This window comes from Jatropha curcas, chromosome 6, assembly GCF_041381405.1.
Source record: "Jatropha curcas cultivar XTBG-Jc1 chromosome 6, XTBG_Jcur_1.0, whole genome shotgun sequence".
Taxonomy (NCBI): Eukaryota; Viridiplantae; Streptophyta; class Magnoliopsida; order Malpighiales; family Euphorbiaceae; genus Jatropha; species Jatropha curcas.
The window spans coordinates 26,621,962-26,643,229 of NC_143156.1; the positions used below are offsets into that span (position 1 = coordinate 26,621,962).

General features: G+C 33.4%; 3 protein-coding genes across 3 annotated transcripts; 2 read left to right on the forward strand and 1 right to left on the reverse strand.

Moving 5' to 3' along the window:
• Nucleotides 1–1,482: 1,482 nt before the first annotated feature.
• LOC105648638 (uncharacterized) lies at nucleotides 1,483–2,439 on the forward strand. Its single transcript, XM_012235093.4, has one exon. It carries the CDS (start codon nucleotides 1,583–1,585, stop codon nucleotides 2,219–2,221), a length of 639 nt encoding a protein of 212 aa, XP_012090483.1. The 5' UTR covers nucleotides 1,483–1,582; the 3' UTR covers nucleotides 2,222–2,439.
• Nucleotides 2,440–4,242: 1,803 nt separating this feature from the next.
• On the forward strand, nucleotides 4,243–5,264 carry LOC105648629 (uncharacterized). Its single transcript, XM_012235079.4, has one exon. The coding sequence runs from the start codon at nucleotides 4,390–4,392 to the stop codon at nucleotides 5,044–5,046; it is 657 nt and encodes a 218-aa protein (XP_012090469.1). The 5' UTR covers nucleotides 4,243–4,389; the 3' UTR covers nucleotides 5,047–5,264.
• Nucleotides 5,265–7,243: 1,979 nt separating this feature from the next.
• On the reverse strand, nucleotides 7,244–19,969 carry BTR1L (binding to TOMV RNA 1L (long form)). Its single transcript, XM_012235068.4, has 9 exons — nucleotides 19,734–19,969; nucleotides 19,524–19,657; nucleotides 18,268–18,506; nucleotides 18,081–18,187; nucleotides 11,137–11,330; nucleotides 8,796–8,863; nucleotides 7,985–8,080; nucleotides 7,850–7,911; nucleotides 7,244–7,745 (listed from the first exon to the last, which is right to left on the reverse strand). The coding sequence occupies exons 2-9, from the start codon at nucleotides 19,606–19,608 to the stop codon at nucleotides 7,649–7,651; spliced, it is 948 nt and encodes a 315-aa protein (XP_012090458.1). The 5' UTR covers nucleotides 19,609–19,657; nucleotides 19,734–19,969; the 3' UTR covers nucleotides 7,244–7,648.
• Nucleotides 19,970–21,268: the final 1,299 nt, after the last annotated feature.

Consider the following 21,268-nt stretch of genomic DNA (forward strand, 5'->3'; position numbering starts at 1 on the left):
AAATTGTTATTAATAACACATTATGTTAAAAAATATTGAACACAAATTAAATTATTATTATTATTTTCAATTTTTTTCCTGAAAAAATGAAAACATGAGAAAGTGGTCCGAATTTGTAATATGAACAGATTGAGACAAAGTGGGCATGCAACAGATATGCCACTAATCATATATCATTACCAGACACATCTCTCTCTCTCTCTCTCTCTCTCTCTCTCTCTCAGGTCAAAAAGTAGGGATGTTAAGATTACATTTCTGATGCAGAATGTGCAGTGAGACACAAGAAAACGAGTGTCGACCACCACCGACAGCTCGGCTGCCGCCCCCTACCCTATCCCCACCACCTAAAATACCAAAACACACGCTATCAATTACTAGTATACATGCAAACAAATTTTTGATCGACAATATCACTTATATGTACATTAAGATAATGTCTGAATCAATATAAAATATGACTGAAAAAATGATAAAGCTTATCAACACCCTGTTTGACCTAATATTTGGTTTGGTTTATAGGTCATTTAATCAAAAAAATTAATAAGCAATGGTTATTTTCCTTGTAGAGAGAAAAACAAAAGATTTAAATACAAAGAAGGAACTTAACTTCCTTTTTTTTCAAATTTTTTTTTTATTTTTTCCTCATTTTCTTTCCTCTTTCCTTCTCTTTTCAAAGAAAATGTGAAATTCATATACAAATGACTTATAAATGAATAAAAATAATTATGCAATTTATTTTGCATATAATCGATGCATTTATATTACTAATTCACTCAATAATTGATTGAATTGAACTGCTTCCTGTGTCGTCTTTGATATTTTTTTTTACTTTTTTTTCCTTATTTTACTTAAATGATATCTTCAGAAAATTAAAGTGTTATTAATTATTTTATCTAATTTTACCCTTATTTAGATATCTCCATCAAACTTTCTCTCATTTATTTATAAAGAAGTAATATAATAGTTTAGTCAATTGTTTTTATTTTTTCTAGAATTAAAAAGATTTAATTATTTTCTTAATTCTTGTAAAAAGAGATAATATTATTCAATATTCACTCACTTATATCACTGATACATTTCATCAGCCTTGATTTAAATGAATGATATCATTAGTACAAAGTACAAACAATTATGAGAGTTAAAACATAAATTCTAGGATCCAACTCAGTTGAAATATAAAGTTGATACTAATATTAAAATTTATAATCTCGTAACACATGTATATAAGTTTTAATTATCACCCCACCTACTAATATTTTTTTATATTTTAATAAGTTAAGTTTTTTCTAGATTTAAATAATAAAATAAATTAATATTGCTTATAAAAAATATTTTTTTATACTTTAATAAATAATTCATTGATTTATAAATTGGTAAGTTAATATTTCTATAGAAAAAATAAATACTAATAAAGAAAAGCTAGGAGAATTTTGAAAAACTTTTAAAGAAGTAGCCACCTTTACAGGTCCTATAAATAGGGTTACCACCTTAAGCATTTCCACTCACCAAAGATTGTTATACATAATACATATACATACACTAACACACACACGAAGAAAAATCTTGCAGGAATTTGGAAATAATGGCAAGCCCAAGATTGTTAGGTTCTGTATTCTTGGTCTTGTTTCTTGTAGACCTTTGCTTTGCTGGTAGGCCTTATATTGGAACCGGAGGAGGTGGAGGCGGAGGTGGAGGAGAAGGAGGCGGAGGTGGTGGTGGTTCAGGAGGACTTGGGTCTGGTTCTGGTTATGGTGAAGGTTACGGGTCTGGAGGTGGTGAAGGATATGGTGGTGTAGAAGGGTATGGTAAAGGTGCAGGTGGTGGCGGAGGTGGTGGTGGAGGTAGTGGTGGTGGTGGTGGTGCGTCTGGTTCCGGTGGAGGGTATGGTGAAGGTTATGGGTCTGGCGGTGGCTCCGGTTATGGGTCTGGTGTTGGGAAAGGAGGAGGTGGAGGTGGAGGTGGTGGGAAAGGTGGTGGTGGTGGTGGAGGAGGAGGAAATGGAAGTGGGTCAGGATATGGGTCCGGATATGGTAGTGGAGGCGGATCTGGATATGGGAGTGGAGGAGGAAATGGAGGAGGAGGAGGTGGTGGCAGTGGCGGTGGTGGTGGAGGAGGTGGAGGCATTGGCGGTGGAAATGGATCTGGGCATGGCAGCGGATCGGGTTATGGGGCAGGAGCTGGATATGGAGGAGGAGGAGGAGAGTATGGTGGTTACCATTAAGCAATACCAAGAAAGTGCGTAGTATGTCTTTGCGCTTTAGGTAGCAATTTATAGATGAGTCTTGGCATTGTTATGTTAGAATAAATTTGCAGCTGGTCTGAACCGCCTGCGGCGGTGATGGTGGTGGTGCATTTGTGCATGTTGCAATAGTATAATGTACCTAATTGTCATGTTTCTTATTTTATGTGATGAATAAAGTTTTTATCTTTTGCTTTTTATTCCAACAAAGTGATCACTCACAAGTGACCCTTTTGTGAAAATATTTTCAATTGCTACATATAACTATGCAATAATCAAAATTTTTTAACGACAAATGAAAGTTTTTATGTATGGTTTCCATAAAGAAAAATAAAGTGATCTCATAATCAAACACATGGTTGGAATGGAACGGATATTCAATTTGTGCAATACATGGATCTGGAAGTTTCCATCAAGTTCATCCTATGAATTTTGAACTTCGTAATCTGACACATGTCATGATTCCCATTTTTCCTCTGCAACATTTTGTTAACATGACAGGAAAATATTATCAATTAATGATATATGTAAATATGCAATAATTATAACTTTTTAGTTACAAATGAAAGGACCAAATGAAGGTTATGCAAATGGTTTCCATTATGAAAAATAAAACGATCCTAATCAATCGATGGATACATGTAACTGAAATTTGTGCAACACATGCATGGAATTGAAACTTTCGAATAAGATCGTCCATCCTATGAATTTTAAGTCTATTATTAATTACTTCAACAATGTATTCCACTTGTGATTTTGGTAAAGATAATCCCACATTAAATTAATTAATCCATCATAGAAGACCACACAAATCAAATAATTTAAAACTTTAATTTGGTGATATTCCATATGATAACAAGTGTTATTCAAAATGGGAAATGAAAAGTACAAATACAAGATCATATACGTCGTGCAAGGAAAACAAACACTTGTGGGATGGGATCGAATTCTCTCTTTCTGCTCTTCAGTTGCCAAGAATTTGTATTTCAACCTAGTAATAATCAAAAGAAAAAGAATTTATTGTGGAAATCGATAATCCATAATCTAATATATATACAGGTATCTTAGAGGGGAAGCTTTACGTCGAAATAGCAAGCAATATTCTCCTAGAACCTTAAATTCCAGCGGACTCGAATATGAAATTTATTATTTTACACATCATAAAAATATCGAACACACTATATTTAATATCTGAAAAGATCAATCACACTATATTGAAAGTGGTATATATGAGTTGTAATATGAACGGGATGACTCAAAGTGGCTGCAATGTATACATATGTATTTCTAAAGTCAAAAAGTAGAGATACTAAGTACAATAAGATATGAGTAAGCAGAATGTCGAGCACCACCACCTACACCACTAACACCAAAATACCAAAACGCACAAGCCATTGTCTTCTCTTTTTATCGTATCACTTGCTCCTACTGCTTCTCTTCTCTACCTGCTCGCTCAGCTTCTAGTGACTTCCTTTTTAGCTTTTTTTATTATATGGTATTATTGGAATTTTATACTTCAGATTTTGTTTTTAGTTTACCTTTTTGAATTTTGCTCTCTTTTTATACGAACCAAAAAAATTTACTTAAGAATATCAACTATACATTAAATCATATAAATTGACTCGAGAATATTATTTATATATTAAAATTTATAAATATATTTCATAAAAATTTTAAGATAAGCTAGTTGACATATAAAAACTTGTGATATGCATACTAAGACATAATTCGACAATAAATACATATTCAAATCTTCCTTCTAATACTTTAAAAAAAATTTTGATATATATTAAAATTTATAAATTTAAATATGTATTAGGTTTAATATAATCACTTACCAATTCTTATATTGTTTATTATATTTTTAATATATATTTCATTGACGTATAAATTAATTGGAAAATGTGTTTAAAAAATAAATATTAATTAAAGAAAAAGAAACTATTAGAATTTTAAGAAACTTTTAAAGAACAAGTCACCTTTTCACTTCCTATAAATAGGGTTACCACCTTCTTCATTTCTGCTCACCAAAGCTTCTTCTCAAGCTGAGTGACATATACATATATGAATATATATAAAATATAGATACATATACGCACGTACACCAGCACACACAATTACATAAAGACAGTTCTTGAAATTTCTAAATTATGGCAAGCTCAAGATTGTTAGGTGCTACATTATTGGTCTTGCTTCTTGTAGACGTTTGCTTTGCTGCTAGGTCTTTAAAGGTATTCATTGGTAGAGGAGGTGGAGGTGGAGGTGGAGGTGGAGGTGGAGGTGGAGGCGGAGGTGGTGGTTCAGGCGGACTTGGTTCTGGTTATGGTGAAGGTTATGGATCTGGAGGAGGTGAAGGTTATGGTTCTGGAGGAGGTGAAGGTTATGGTGGTATAGAAGGTTACGGTGGCGGCGGAGGTGGTGGAGGTGGTGGCGGTGGTGGCAGTGGTGGTGCGTCTGGTTCTGGTAGTGGATATGGTTCAGGCTTTGGGTCTGGCAGTGGCTCCGGTTATGGGTCTGGAAGTGGGAAAGGAGGTGGTGGAGGTGGAGGTGGTGGCAGAGGTGGTGGTGGTGGTGGAGGTGGAGGCTTAGGACATGGAAGTGGATCTGGTTACGGCTCCGGATATGGGAGTGGAAGCGGATATGGAAGTGGAGGAGGAAGAGGAGGAGGAGGAGGTGGAGGTGGCAGGGGCGGCGGCGGTGGAGGAGGTGGTGGCATTGGGGGTGGAAATGGGTCTGGGTATGGCAGTGGGTCGGGTTATGGTTCTGGGTCTGGATATGGAGGAGGAGGGTATGGTGATTACCCTTAAGCAAGAACAAGATTAGGTAGTAATTTATAGATAGATGAGTCTTGGCATTGGCCATATGCGAGAATAAATTTGCAGCTGCTCTCCACCGCCTGCGGCGGTGATAGTGATGGTGCATTTATGCATGTACGGCTATGGAATAATGTACCTAATACCTAAATTTATTCACTAGTTTCATGTTTCACATTTTATATGATTAATAAAATTTTATCTTTTACGTACTTTTTATTTAACAAATCTTTAGTGATCACTCACAAGAATAGATTAGTCGAACATTATTTTTCAGTTCAATCCTATAACTGGTACCAAAAGCAAGTGTTTCTTTGCATTATAGTGAGCATTTCTCTTCGCTACAAGACACAAAGTATCTCTTTTTTCTAGCGACTTCCTCGCAATGCCTCTTTCTCTTTGCCTTTCTCCCGTGGCAGACATTTAGTTTTGCTCCACAAAATTATACATTTTGGTAGTAGGGTCTCGATTCAACCAATTTGATCGATTCTATTAATTCAGTTAATTCATTTAATTCAGTTCGATGAATAGATATTTGATTAAAAATTCAGTTAAAAAATTAAATTTTCAGTAATAAGTTAAAGATTCGGTTAAACGTTAATTTAACCTGATTAATCAAATCAACTAACTTTAACCTGATTAATCAAATCAACCAACTTTCATTTGATCAAGTAGATAATAAAATTAAAAATTAAAAATATTTCAGTTTTTATTTTAATTAAGTAGTGATTAATAACTTTGATTAATTTTTATTTTGGTTAAATTGATTTATCAAAAATTTCGGTAAAATTCAATCAGTTATTAAGTTTTCATTTTCTTTAATTTCTATTTGGTTAATTATCAAGATTAATTTGGTCAAAACAATTTGGTGAAGTTTGATTAAATTCAGTTAAGTCTAAGAATTTTGGTTAAAAATATTACTCAAATTGAGGAATGCTCACCTCTATTTAACAGTTAGAGTACTAGCAGTTGTTTGAGTAGTTTCTTATAAAATGCTAAAAGGGAAACATCACAGAACTTAACTTTTGATAAAACGCTATTTTAACCTCTAAAAGTTAGTTCAAAAGTTATGTTACCGAACACTATAAAAAATAGCAATCAAAATGCTAAAAACTACTTAAAAAGTTATTGTCGAACACAATCTTTATAAATTTTTTAAATAAATATATCATGCATTTATACTTAAAATAAAAAAATTAAAGATAGATAAAACAAGGAATCCTGAAATACTATTTATAATTACAATTACTGCACATATTAATCTTCGTCAAATTCAAGAGTTAGCTCACGATATTAATTTCCAGTCGAGAGTTAGTTTACAAATCGGTATGTTCTTTTATCATAGGCATCCATAAATTACATGGGTATCATGTTCTTTTCTCTTATACATATTGTTGTAGAAAATAATTACAGAAGAAAACTTAAAAAAATGTTGATATTCTAGAAATAAAATTTGGAATTATAGAAGAAAACTAAAACTAAAAAGTTTAAAATTGTAAATGACTACCAATTCTATTCCCAATCAGTTGAAATAGTTGTCTGCTTTCGTGGACATTAGAAAAGAGCTAAGGTATAATCTGTAAGGACTGGAGAAGATTCGAAAGAATATAGGAATAGATCACTGCTTTTATGTTGGGAGTTGAAGAAAGCTTTAACAGAGATTGAACCAAAAATCAATTTTCAAAGAGAAGAGCCTATTGCAAACCAAGAATTGCAAAATTGACCATCAAATAAAACTTCAAAGTTACTAATTACTAAAAATCAAAATTAATTAATTAATTAAAATTGTTCGAAACAGATTTATTTGTTGACTAGATTTTATAAAACGCAAATCAAAATCCAATGTGAAAGGGAGCAACTATCGCTGAGACCGGTTATTCAAATAAGACATCCAAATTATTTATTATTTTGCACACCAAGACATAGCCTAATAATTAGTGCGACCTGACAATAGATTCAGATTCGAACCCTCTTCTCCCAATACTAAATATATATATATATATATATATATATATATATATATATATATATATATATATATATATATATATTTACCATTTTAAAGTAAAAACCAATCCGAGTTATTTTCGTTGAAACTAGATAAATATCTAATAAGGTCATAAACTTAAACGAGCAAAAGTGCCCATTGTCACAGCAAATATAAGCGCCCAGAAAACCAAAGCGAAAGAAATAAAAAAATCCTACAGCATAACCCATTCTTCTCTATAGAACATAACATTCTGAAAACAAAAATCAGTTGCAAAAACTCGCTAAATTGGAAATTACACCTGTATCAAGAGATAAATGAAATTTTTTGAACACTCAGTCAACCTAATAAGGGCCTAATCCAATCTTTCCTTCCCTGGAAACACCAATTTATACTCTTGAATAATTTCCTATAGAAAGCTCTGTGTTTCTTTCTCGCTATCTCTTTCTATGAAAAATTTATCCATTCTAATCATAGTTTTCGAAATTGCTAACCAACTCTCTCTGAGACGTATGTGGACAAATTTTTAAATTACCAAATTTGTAAGGAAACTATCACTTGAAAGGCGCACAACCAGAAACTAAAAACAAAATAATTCAGACTTGGAACCTAATCTCCTCCCCTCTCAGAAGCATAGGCCACCTTTTGCCTTATCATGCCCTCGGCTGCCCGGATCGCTCTCTGTGACCCAGTGATCGTGATTTTCCTGCCAAATAGCATGCAACAGAACAGAGTTAAAATCATGTCTCTTCGGAAATCAGAATGCAATAGGCAGTAGAAAGATCAGATCAAAGTGTATTATTATTATACCTATCATTAGTTCCAGACATGAAATCTCCTCTATCCGATATTTTTATCCTGGCCCCGCTAACCTGCCAACACAAAGTGCTTTAGTGCATATTAAAAATATTGCATAACAATATGGAATGCTTAATGTATAAAAACCTGGCTGATTTCCATTATATTCCTTCCACCCCGACCAACAACCAATCCAATATGCTCATCTGCAATGCCAATTGTCACCGAGTTGGTTCTATCCTCCTGGAGAACATAAGAAGGCGCATTAATCACAATAACAATCACATATGTTTTATGACCTTCAGTGAATTATACTTTGTGATTCACAATCACTGTTATGAAAATGTTTAATTAGCTATTAAGACATGGATGGAAGAAGATATTCCAAATGAGGAGCACATCAGCTAGAAATAATGCTAGCACCTTCAAAATAAGAAAATTAGTTTCTGTTCAATCATAGGCTCAAGCACCGCAATATCAAATTTTAATTTTGATCAAATTATCGCATCACTTTAAATTGCATGAGCGAAAATGCAAGTGATAGTGTGCATCACCATTCAAATGCATTATAGAAAATACAGAGAAAGCATTAAATTAGGTGGTCACTGTTTATTGGCAGTCCGAAGTTGCACAACATAATTCTTCAATTTAATATTTTAAATTTTTGGGAGCCAATTCTCAGCAGTACCGCTCAAATATTGTGGACAATCTAAAGGAAAATAGGGAAGGAAATCCATTGAACTAAAATTGTCCAATTCGCATCATCGATAAGTTATAAACTTATAACACAGGAAGATCAACTAGGCATTCAGCATATTTGCTCACACTTCGTTGTAATCTACAACTTGGTAAGTGCAATTGGGTGCTCATTGGGAGCATCCTTATCCAGTATGTTACAGACACAGAATGTAACACTAGGCATGCAATTAAGATCAAAACATTGTGAAATGGAATGAACCTTGCTATTCTGAAACTTTCCTCCAGGTCCAGCTCCATTTGGTCCATAGTTCATCGAATTGTATGCTACTGTTGCAAAAGAAGGAAGCACTTGTACATATGTTATGCCATGAAAAACCAGAGAAGAAAATGCATAAAAGTTCAAGTTAAATTTAAGATAAAACACATCATCAGCAACCAAAAGGAAAACACACCATATGTTCAAATATTATTGCATAGAATTTAAAAGAAGGTAGCTGAAAATAGTTAAATTTCACAGAACTCCTAATTCAACTTCCAGGAGTCCTCCAACTTGCAATAAAACTTCTCAAAATTTAAAGATGCTATATAAAGTCCAAACACAACACATACATGCGATTTGTAGTTTGCTATTGGAGTCACATACACATGCCCGTAATTTTTTGGACTATGAAGTGTTTTTAAAAGTTCAATCTTCAATGCGTTGGTGAGAAAGGAAAGAAATCTAAAGAGGTAATTTGAAAAATAATAGCTAGTTAATGGACTTCTAAGGCATTTAATCTGCGTTAAACATTGTTAAAGAAAACATGATATTGCTACAAGGTATAACGCAAATAGGGGTAAGCATTCAGTTCGATTAATTCAGTGAAATCAATTAATTCGGCCAATTCAATTTGGTGAATAAAATATTCAGTTAATGGTTCGATTATGGAAAATTGGTTTTCAATAATCGGTTAAGGTTCATTTAGAAGTTAATCAAATCAAATTAATCGACACCAAAAACTACGTTTATTTGATTAAGCAAATAATAAAAATTAAAAAGATTTCAGTCTTAATAAATATGTAGTTTAAATAAGTTAAGGTTAATAAATCTCAGTTAAATTTGGTTAATCGGTAATTTCGGTTGCAGTTGGTCGGTTAAATAGGCTTTTATTTTCTTTAACTTCGGCCTAGTTAATAACCCAAATTAATTCTGCCAAGATGGTTCAGTGAAATTCAGTTAAATGATTATTTTACTTAAATTCGGTTAAGTAAAAAAAAATCGATTAATTCAGTTCGGTTAAAAATGCTGCTCGAATTGGCTGAGTGCTCACCCCTAATGCAAATATATAAGATCATAATTAATTCACCAATTTTCTTTTATATTTTTACAGGAAAGGGACAGGTGCATGATGCATAACAAAGTAACAGACTACAACATGATCAGCAATTGTACTAGGCTAGGACTGGAGTGTAACAGGAGTATAGAGGTAAAGAAACTTAACATTAGAATCTTTCTTCTGATCTAAAAAGCTAAAGATTCTCATCCCGCACTCTTTCACCCACCACTTACAAAAATGCTTCTTTAAGCCAAAGAAGCCTCTAAACCTTCATTCTAGTTCTATGGGAGCAGTATTAATTGTTGCATTTACTGACATAATTCATCTACATAGCAAACACACTCCGCATACCAACAAAGTGAACTTCAACATAAGCAAAGTTGTATCGTCACCCCATTTCATCATAATATATATCATCCAATTTCCAACTCCATCTTATTCTCCCTTTCTAATTAGTACATCCTTCCATTAACATAAATGCCTCGTAATCTTCTTTTATCTGAAAAGAATAATTGTCACATAATTTACGACCCACAGTCCTGTCAATGAGAGTCAAGCCATTAATCAAGCTTCTTCCAGCAAAAGCCCACACAAATACTGTCAACTATTTTGCTCTTTCAATCAAGAGACCTGTGAGCCATTATTTGATCTCATCTGAGTCTCTAAACAGTGTAGAATGCTTACTATTGATTAAAATCTCAAGAAACAATGGACTGGGAATAGAAATTGAATTAGTATTAGAAAGAGCTGAAAAAACAGCATTCAAAAGAAATTAAGAGAAAAACTATGAAGTTTCAATAAGTAGTGGAAAGAGAGATTACTTTGAATTACATAATCTAGATGTTTCTTGTCAAATTATCGAAAATTGTTGTACATATTAATTTAAAACATTTTTCTAAAACTCATGACCAAAGGAAAATCCAGAATTTTCACTTTTTTTTTTAAGTTTTTCTGGTGCTTTTACTTTTATCACTTAGGTATCTAAACCTACTTTTTGTTAGAATGTTAGCCACCATTTGCTCTTCAATCTTCATCCAAATCAAAAAATGCAACGATAGCAGTTTGTGTATTAACAGTGCTCAACCAATGGAAAAAAGATATAAACCAAAGGAGAAGACAACAAAGAAAAATAAAAACAAAATTGAAGGCCAAATAAAAAATAGCACTTATTTATTTTAAAGGAAAGAGAAACAAAGATTGGTCAAGTGCAACTGGCCTGAATTTAAGCTCCTGTCAACTGAATTAAAGATTCTAAAGTCTTTACTTTTAGTTTAGAGAACAAACCTGCATACGAAAATGGGGCATGCATAGTCTGCGAGTAATGAGGATCTTCAACTAATTTAGACAAAATGAGATCAATAGCCCGCATCTGCTCTTCTAATGTTCCATTCAGTGTCACCAGCCTATCATTCAACCCATAAAAATTATTATCCTGAGGAGATATCTTAATGCCAGCTTGGGACTCTTCAATAAATGACCTGCAGAAAGGTAAATCTAGATATCAGCTTTTGTCTCTTTCTACCTTTGCTGCAACTAGCACATAATCCAGCAAACTTGTAGTTGATCTTGCGAGAAACATTATTGAAAAAGAATTATTATCACACCTTGCAAAATAATGCCACCATGATATGTAGTTTAAGAAGAGAAACTGGAAAGGGGGAAGGGGAGGAGTGAATGAAATACCATAACAGCCTAGTAGAACATTCTAATCAGAGAATAGAAGGGAAAGAGGATGGTGGGGAGTGAACAGAGTGAGAGAGAGAAAGAGTAGAGAATAGAACAAACTTCTGAAACTTACTCGAAAATATCACAAGATATACAGATGATGGAGAATCATTCATAAATAGATATATAGAATGCCCAATGGCTATGGGATAGGGGATTGGATGTTTAGAAAAATGATCCAAGTCTTGTAACAAAAATTTATGAATAAAGAAAAAGAAAAGGTGACAAAAGATCATGCATGTAGCATACAAACCTGATCTCCCCTAACAGTAAATTTGGTGAAATGAAAAGTAGGCAAAGGTCTGTCAGAAAACTCTATAGAAACGTAGATAAAATATCTTCATGAAAACAAAATAGAATAAATATTAGCCCCCTATAAACTTGATTTGAGGGGCCTCTTGATTGGAGGGCCCCTGAAATCAAGTTTATATTTATTATATTTTGAAGGGGATTTGAGGCGCCTCTTTGAATTGTTATCTGACTTGATTGGAGGAATTTTTTCTATAGAGTTTTTTATGTTTTATCAACATCAACACATTTTAGTAGTACCCAAGTCCTAATGTGAGACAGAACTCCATGTTGTCATAATATCAATCTATTTAAAAAAACATAACACATAAGGTCACATCTTCTAATGAATATTAAAGGGAAAGCAAGCAAAGCAGTATCTTAAAGAAAAATATTACTTAGCATCCTTGAATTATGACTTTCAACCTGAAAAATTGCACTGCTATTCACACATAATATAAATCCTTTGCCTCGCTCATTAAGTATAACTGTAATTCATGCAAGACTCACTAGAAAAGCTCAACTATACCGAGAGAAGTTTTACATGGGGACAAGAGAAGAGGGTGAGAAGAGGCCTCCTGACAGAAGGCACAGCCCACAGGTTATCACAGCAGCATTAAAATATTTCTGTTCAATATGCACTCCTCTAGTCAAGAGTCCTCAAAAACCAGAAGCATTGCATTGCCAACTTATGCCATGTTTCATTCGCAATCAGTGTTGCTTACTTGCGTCAGTTTAAACCAATGTTCAGAGACCGAACCAGTCATTGAACCGGTGGAGGCAGGGGTTCACTGAACTGGAGGGTTCAACCGAGTTCAATACGATTCAATCAGATTTTTATATATAATATTTCTAAATATATTTTTTATATAATTAAAAATACATGATTTTTAAGTACGAAATAATTTCTACAAAAAAAAAAATTATATATAATACGTCCTTTAACTTATATAAGCTCAACATATATAAATATAAGCCCAATTTAATAAAAAAATTTAACTAATTATAATAATAAGCAAAAAAAATTAAATTTACTTTGGAAAATATAATAATAAAATAAAATAACAATACAAATTAAAAACAAAGGATATATGGTTCAATGTATGGTTTCCATGGAATTCAAACAAGTTATTATAGGAAATGAATTATTATTATTATTATTGCTAATTAAAAACTAATAAATACAATAAAACAATAATATAATAAAATATAGATAGTTATAATGGGAGATGTTGATAAATAAAGAAATAAAATATGCATATTTTTTCACCTTAAAAAATAGTGTGTAATTATTTATAGTAAGGAATCACTTAGTTAAAGAGGAATAAGCCAATAATAACTCATCTCCATTAATGCAAATCCATCACAATTAAAGAAAGAGGAAAAGTGAAGCAACCCGAATTTTTTAATTTCAAAATTTTTCATTTAAATTTTTTTTTAATAATTAGCACCCTATGAATTTATTTAATCAGTTAAATGAAAATATAATTTATATAGTTGAAAACCCAAACAAAAACTGATTGAAAAATCAAAAACCACATAAAAATCATGATTTGAACCGAACCGAACCCAAATCGAACCATACCAGCCCCAAACCCACCCGAAAACCTTCTAGAAACCCCTCTCCCCCCTATTTTCAGCGTGAACCCGCTTCTCCCTTGCTCCCTCTCGTTTTTTTTTTTCTGGTCACCGGCGACTCGCCTGCGCCGCCTCTCCTTTGCTGCCGTCGCCTCCCTCACCCTGCGCCGCTCTGGTTCTCCCTTTCCCTCTCTTCTTGTTTCCGTTCTGCCAAGTGCAAGGGCCACAGTGGAGCCGCGACCTCACCCAGATTGAAGCAGTCGCGACTCCGGCCACCAGAAACAAGCTCAACGAGCCTTCGTTGCGCCACCCGTGCCGCCACCATCGCCCCTGCAGTCGCGCTGCCGGTCATTTCCTCTCCCTCAGCTCGATCGCGCCGCCTCTGCCTCCCCCTGTTTCCATTTGGGCAAGCAGGAGCACCACCAGCCGCCACTTGACGTCGCGCCTCCTGCTCGCAACTCTGGTGAGCAAAGCCGCTCAGGTGAGCAGCGGCTCCTGTTTCGGTCCACCTCAGCAACTGTCTTCTCTCCTCTCGTTCCGGCGAGCATCACCACTATCTCCGACCAAGCAAAATTCCAGCAGTGTTGTGCTTGGGTATTGAAATTAATTCTAGTTATTTTCAGAAAAATTAATTGATGTCTAGTATTTGTAGCTAGTTAGTTAATTTAATTTAATTATGGGTAGTATCCAATATATTTAAAAGTGTTGATTTGATTAGAGGACTTTAATTAATTAAGGCCAATTTAATTTAGCACCAAATAAATTCAATTCGGGAAATTCGATAATGATATTAATGGAATGAAAATGTGGATTTAAGGTAGACTAGATTGAATGTTATTTTAATTTATAGATTATGGATGTGTGGTGACGTTAAGGGTTAAATATAATATTGATCGCCTGATGGATGGGCTGTATGTGATGATTGATAATTATAAATATATATAAAATTGTGATTCTTTGAACATGTGGATAGTCCAATTTTTAGGGGAGATACTGCAGAAATTTCGGCAAAATCTAGTCTAGTTATAGAAAGTTAGATTAGTAAATAATTTATTAGATTAATTCTTTAATTCTCTATTTAAATTTAGTCCTTTGTCTGATGCATTTCTTTCTTTGTATTCTTAAATTCCTTAGATCGCTCCAACTCGTCTATTGCTCCTTCTAGTCAGAATCAGAGTTAGAGCTTCTTTCCTCTACCACTATGAGTAATAATAAATAGTGCATACATTATTGCAGTTGCATAACATTTATTTTATAAACATTACATTTATATATATATATATATATAAATGAAACTCTAATATTCATTATATTATTATAACATTATTAGTATATTATTATATGTATTTCATAAATATATTATGTTACTACTAATATATAATTATACTTCTACGTTTGCGCATTAAGATTGATTGTTGCATTACGTTGAATGAATTGCTTGATTACTTGTGCTGTGAATTTGCTATGCTTTGTGTGGAATTGGGATGAAGTGGCCACCACAGGTTTGTGAGGACGGTCTGCGATACCGCCATCCAGGCATGGGGAGATCAGCGCCTCTATGTGCACCCGATGCTATATGATATGGGAAAACCACGAGGTGGCCGCCTATTGATATGAAAAAGGAAAAGAGAGTATATAAAAAGTGAATATGGGAGAGGACTAGTCAAGTGAGGATTAGACCGGTCGGCCAGGTATAGGGTAGCGGATCGCTGGTGCACACGTTTGAGAGGACGGGCCATGTGAGAGGACGGCTCTTCGGGGGTTTTTGGTGGCGCCACTGACTAATTTCTATTTGCTTGATTATTTGAAGGTGAAATTACTTGTGAGTGCTAATGTTGTGCCATATGATTAACTGGTTGCATGTTCACTTTAGTATCTTATGGTGCATTTCACATTAATGCCTGTGATATACATTATTTATTATTATTCACTAAGTTGCAAAACTCACTCTTCTTTTATTTAACTTGTCAGGAACTAGAAGCCGTCGACAGACTAAAGCTCTGCAATCTTCTCCGCAGGGGTATAAAAGTAAGCTCCTAATTTCTGCAATTAGTTAATTTGTGTATTATTATATGTATAACTCCATTACTTCCAACTATTGTTGAACTCCGCAGTTGTAGGATTTGCGTATCTTTAATCTGGTCTTAGCAGGTGTGCTAACCTATGAATGTTCTTATTGTTTATTTAAATACATATGAATCAGTAACCCATATTACGAATGAGATATATTATTATTAGGCCCAGACTAAATTTTACTCGAGATATTTAAAATTGGGCCAGGATTGTATGATTATTAAATATATATACAAATTTAAATGGGCTTACTATTCCTAATATTAAGCCCATTACTTCCAACTATTGTTGAACTCCGCAGTTGTAGGATTTGTGTATCTTTAATCTGGTCTTAGCAGGTGTGCTAACCTATGAATGTTCTTATTGTTTATTTAAATACATATGAATCAATAACCCATATTACGAATGAGATATATTATTATTAGGCCCAGACTCAATTTTACTCGAGATATTTAAAATTGGGCCAGGATTGTATGATTATTAAATATATATACAAATTTAAATGGGCTTACTATTCCTAATATTTTTGTCTGGCATGTATGGGTTGATAGTTTAGGCTTACTACGGACCTCGGAGGTCTTAAGCTTAGCTGAGTCCTAGTGCCAGTCCGGCTCATGGAAACTGGTCGTGACAAAAAGCCCATGAGGGAGAGATCAAATTTCAAAAATAATTCAGAATTTTGATCGTCGATTGGAGTCCGACCACCGGGCGGTGGGTTTCACCGCCAACACCAGGTGAAGCGTCTTGGCGAGCAGCCTCAAGCGAAGGTGGTCCGGCCACCTTTCAATTTTCTTTTTTTTTTTTTAAGCTGATTTGAATTGAACCGTAGCAATTACTCAAACCGGTTCACCGATTTTTACCAAGTTCGCACCGGTTATCAGCAGTTTCCAACCTAGAGTTTTGACTATCCAAATCAGACCAGACCACTGTCCGGTTTCCGGTTAAACCGGTCAGACCAGCCGATCCGGTCCAATTTTCAAAACCATGATTTAAACATTCACACAATTGACATTGGTGACATTTAAACACAAGCAAATCAGCAACCAGATGGTATTAGGTTTAATTCTCGATTCACCTTAGCAAGTTCTTGAAGATGGTAAAATACATCTAGCGGTCATTTGGATTTATAGAATGTGAAATCCATAGATTTAAAAATCCATGGAATTTTGCATTCGATCCTATGGTTGGAAATTAAAATCCATGGATTTGAAGGATATTTTTAGAATAATATTAAATGGTTTAAATTGTAAGTTCTATAGGACGGTGGTGAGACCAACAATCCTACATGGCAGTGAGTGTTGGGCACTTAAATGCACAACAAGTTCAGAAGATGAATGTTGCGGGGATGTGAATGCTGAGATGGATGTGTGGGCATGCAAGGTTGAATAAGATTAGAAATGATCACATTAGACAAAAGGCACAAGTAGCGAAGTTGGAGATTAAATAAGAGAAGGATGTCTGAGGTGGTATGGTCATGTATTGCATAGACTCTCACATGCCCCAGTTTGCAAATGTAATACTTTAGTGGAGGGTGCCAAAAAGAGAAGAGGTTGACCTAGAATTACTAAGACGGAAATTGTTGCTAAGGATTCATGGTCTTTGGATATTAATGAGGATATAGCTACAAACAAAATAAACTGAGGGCGAAAGATACATGTAGCATACCCTAGTTAGTTATTGTCTATTTTATGTTTTTTTTCTATTTATTAATATATCAAATGATTTTTAAATCCCTTTTAAATTTTTTTACAAAAAGTATTTCAAAATTTTTTTCTGGCCTATATTTTGCTTTGCATTGTTTTTAACCTTATCAAGGTGGATATTTGAAACAAAGGATTCATATAACTGACCCCAACTAATTTGGGACTAAGACTTGGGTGTTGTTATTATTGTATTAAATGGTTTGAATTCCAGCATTAATTAAAAAAGAAATAATAAAATTCAGAAATCCCACTTCCGAGGCAGGATTTCTCTCTTTCAAAATAGCAGTACTGAAGTCATGACGGAATTTATTAATTCCATGGGTTCTTGCCTATTGTTTCTCAACCAAAAAAAGGAATTTGGCAAATCCATAGAATGTTTAAATCCCATTACTCAAACTCTATCAATCCAAATGACCTCCAAATTACCTTGAGAATTCTAGATCCCTATGCATGTAAAATTGAAATTAATACTTGCATCTTGATTTTGGAAAGTTTAAATGCAAACACTTAATGCTGCAGTTAAATTCAAATTCAAAACTTAATTAAGACTGCAGTAGTTTCTCACTGAAGTAAAAGGATATCACAGCAGCAAACAAAGATAAGATACTGCAATAAAGAAATCAAACCCAAATTGAACAAATTTTATGTTCCAGATAAAGGATATAGCAATGATTATAATGAATGGCAAATAATACAAAGAGATTCAAATAAAAATGAAGAGATTTCAAGGCAAATATTTAGTTATATTTCGTCCTTCACTTTTTAAGGCATACTATTGAACATATTGAATCAGCAGAGAGAGAGAGAGAGAGAGAGAGAGAGAGAGAGAGAGAGAGAGAGAGAGAGAAGCAGTGTCCATACTTTATAATAGATCCTCCCTTCCCAATTATGCTACCACAAGAGCTATTTGGAACAATTAGTCTGACTTTCGTTTTGGGATCAATATCATCACCGTCTTCAGTGTGAAGCTGACCATGAAAAAAAATTGATGACTTAACATCAGAAAACAAATAGCTGGTATGAAATAAGCCTGCATGAAAATAATTACCTCATTAAGCAATTTAGCAAGAATAAGTTCCACAGCCTTTAATACTTCATCCAAGGTTCCAGATATCATAATTATTCTATCAGACGTTCCTGGGAAAAATTCATAATTGCGTGACAATTGAATTCTTGCTCCAGATTGTGACTGAAAATCAGTGATTGTAGCACCACCCTTTCCAATCACAGAACCAGCTGCAGCATTTGAAACAAGAAATCTAATGTATGTTGGCCTCTCGATAGACTCTGGGAGCAAAAAATGTAATAGGGAACACAGATTAGGAGAGAGAATTAAAAACATAAAACATTGATGTTTCTGGGAATCAATTTATTTCTCACATGCATGAGTTGTCACGAAATCGATGTTTAAAGGTTAATATGTGAGTGCCAACCAATGAAGCGAACTCTTCTGCTGGCCAATAGATAACTTATCAAAGAAATAGACATGAAAACTGCTAGTCAAAGGCACCCCAGTTTCACATCACATATAGCATAACGAAGAACATAAATATACAAGCACCATAATATTCCACTGAATGCAAATAACAATAGAATATGTAAGTCAAAAGGTAGACAGAACAATTAAATTTTAGCATGCCTATCACCCTGCATAATATGACTTGGAATTTCAGCGGGAAATTCTTTTAAAAACCTCTTATTGATGCAGAATTAGGGATATGATAACTTAATTAAGGAAACCTAACATCATAGGCTTTAACATATGACTTACATTAGAAGTGTCTACCTAGAGCAACATTCAGTTTATAAAGTGCAAACAAGCATTAGAAGTGTCTACCTAGAGCAACATTCACTTTATAAAGTGCAAACAAGCATGATAAAAAATATATAAAATGACTATTGCTGTCAGATTTATGCTAGTTAGGGTAAATCCTAATAGAAAACTTCCTCATTTAACTTGGATCCTCCTGCATCAACAATTACCTTTAAACTAAATGTAAATTCTAACCAGCAAAATAGTTAATATCACTATCTTCTTCCCTGCATCCTCTCATCCATGTGTCTCACCAAACAGGCAGAAAATCAAGGGTTAGGTTTCAGTTCACACCAAAACAACCAAAATAAATAAATAAATAAATAAATAAAAAATAAAAAATAAAAACACAGTTGGAATAAACCTACCACGCTTCCTATCAGTCAAAGTAGCTCTATCTAATAGGTAGAAAAATGCGACTAAAAAACTATCTTTATCAGTCAATGCATAAAATTTGAGAGAGAGAAAGCAGATCAGATCAGAATACAAACCAGAAGTGGGCGATTTCGGCGGTGGAGGAGATCTCTTTCGCGGCGCCTCAGGTGACGATACGTAAGACGACTCCGTTGATTCCATTCCCGTTATACTTCTTCACCAGCACCACCACCACCTCCTCCTCCTCCTCCTAGAGAAGAGGAAAATCATCAATTGTGACAAAATTTCACAAAAGGAACAAATTACACAACAATACGCATACTTACAATGCCAGTAGAGATGGAGAAAGAGAGAGAACGAGTAGAGAGAATCACTGTGTTTGGTTAAAGTGCAGAGGTAAACGAGAGGTTTTTGTGGCGCGTGTGAGGGTTGAGCTGTAGAGAGAGGGAGAGAGAGGCGTCAAGTGGTGTCTCTGTCTCTGCAGATTGCAATCGCTAATTAGCGCTCGTACATAATCTTTCTCTCTCCGGTTGTTGTTTTGTTTTAGGCACCGTTTAGCTGAGAAGACTTTGCCCCTTTGGGTTAATATTTTATTAAAAAACTATAATGATTTATTGGAAAATTTATATTTTTATTTTTATATTTTCACATAATTAACTACTTTATTCATTATTTTTTATTGTAATTTAAATTCATTAAATAAAATTATCCTTTCGTCTATTATTTGAGACTTAAGTCATCAAGTATTTCTGAAATTACATAACTAACCTTATATACATATAAACTAAAAGAGTAAAAATTGCATTATTGTCCCTTTATTTGATATAATTTATTACTTTGTCTTTAAATTTTAAAAATTATACTAATTTATCTTTGTAATTTGGATCGTTAACAACTTAAATCTCAAATAATGGGCGAAAGGATAATTTCGTTTAATGAAGACAAACTATAAAAATAAAATATTATAATAATTTTAAAAATATAAGGACAAAATAATTAATTATGTCAAAATATAGAGATAAAATCCTATTTTCCTTTATTTATTTAGCGGATCGTGTTAGCTCATGGATAGCTATTAAATAATAAATCTAAATTGTTTTGAGTATTTTAAAAAATAATCAATGTTTTTTTTCAATTTTATCTTTATTTATATTAGATAAATAATTATTTCCACAAATTACCATTTGTTTTGAGATAAAGGGTAGTTTTATTAAATTAAATTACCTTTTATTTTGTTCTAATCTAGGAAAATTAATTGTATTTTTTATTCTCGTGCAAATACCTTAAATGACATTAGAACGAAGGAAGTAGTATTCAGTAGAGTATTGTGCATGTTAAGCAATATATGGTTATAATACAACTATTAATAGTTAGATATTACTTTCTTTGTCCCAAAATATAACTCATTTTCAGTATTTTAAGAAATAATAGATGATATTTTTTCTATTTACTCTCTTATTTATATTAGATACAATATAATAATGAGATAGGAGTAATGATACAAGATAAAGGGTAATTTGATCAAATTACCTTAATTTTGCAATAATTTACAGAAATTAATAGCTTTTTTAATTTTCGTGAAAAAACTTTAAATGAATTATATTTTGAGACGAATAGAGTAACAATCAGTGAGTAGTTGTTCACATAATACTCAATAAACATAGTTGTTCAGTTAAAAAGTTTATTAATTTATTATCGAATGCATTTTATGAGTAAAGATTTCCTTAAACACTTCTTTAACTTCTAAATAGCTATCCAACGCTTATCGAACAACATATTTAAAATAATAGTTAATGTTTGAACTCCAGTCAAAACACTATCTTAATTATATTGTCTAGTAGCGTCATATATTTATAGTAGC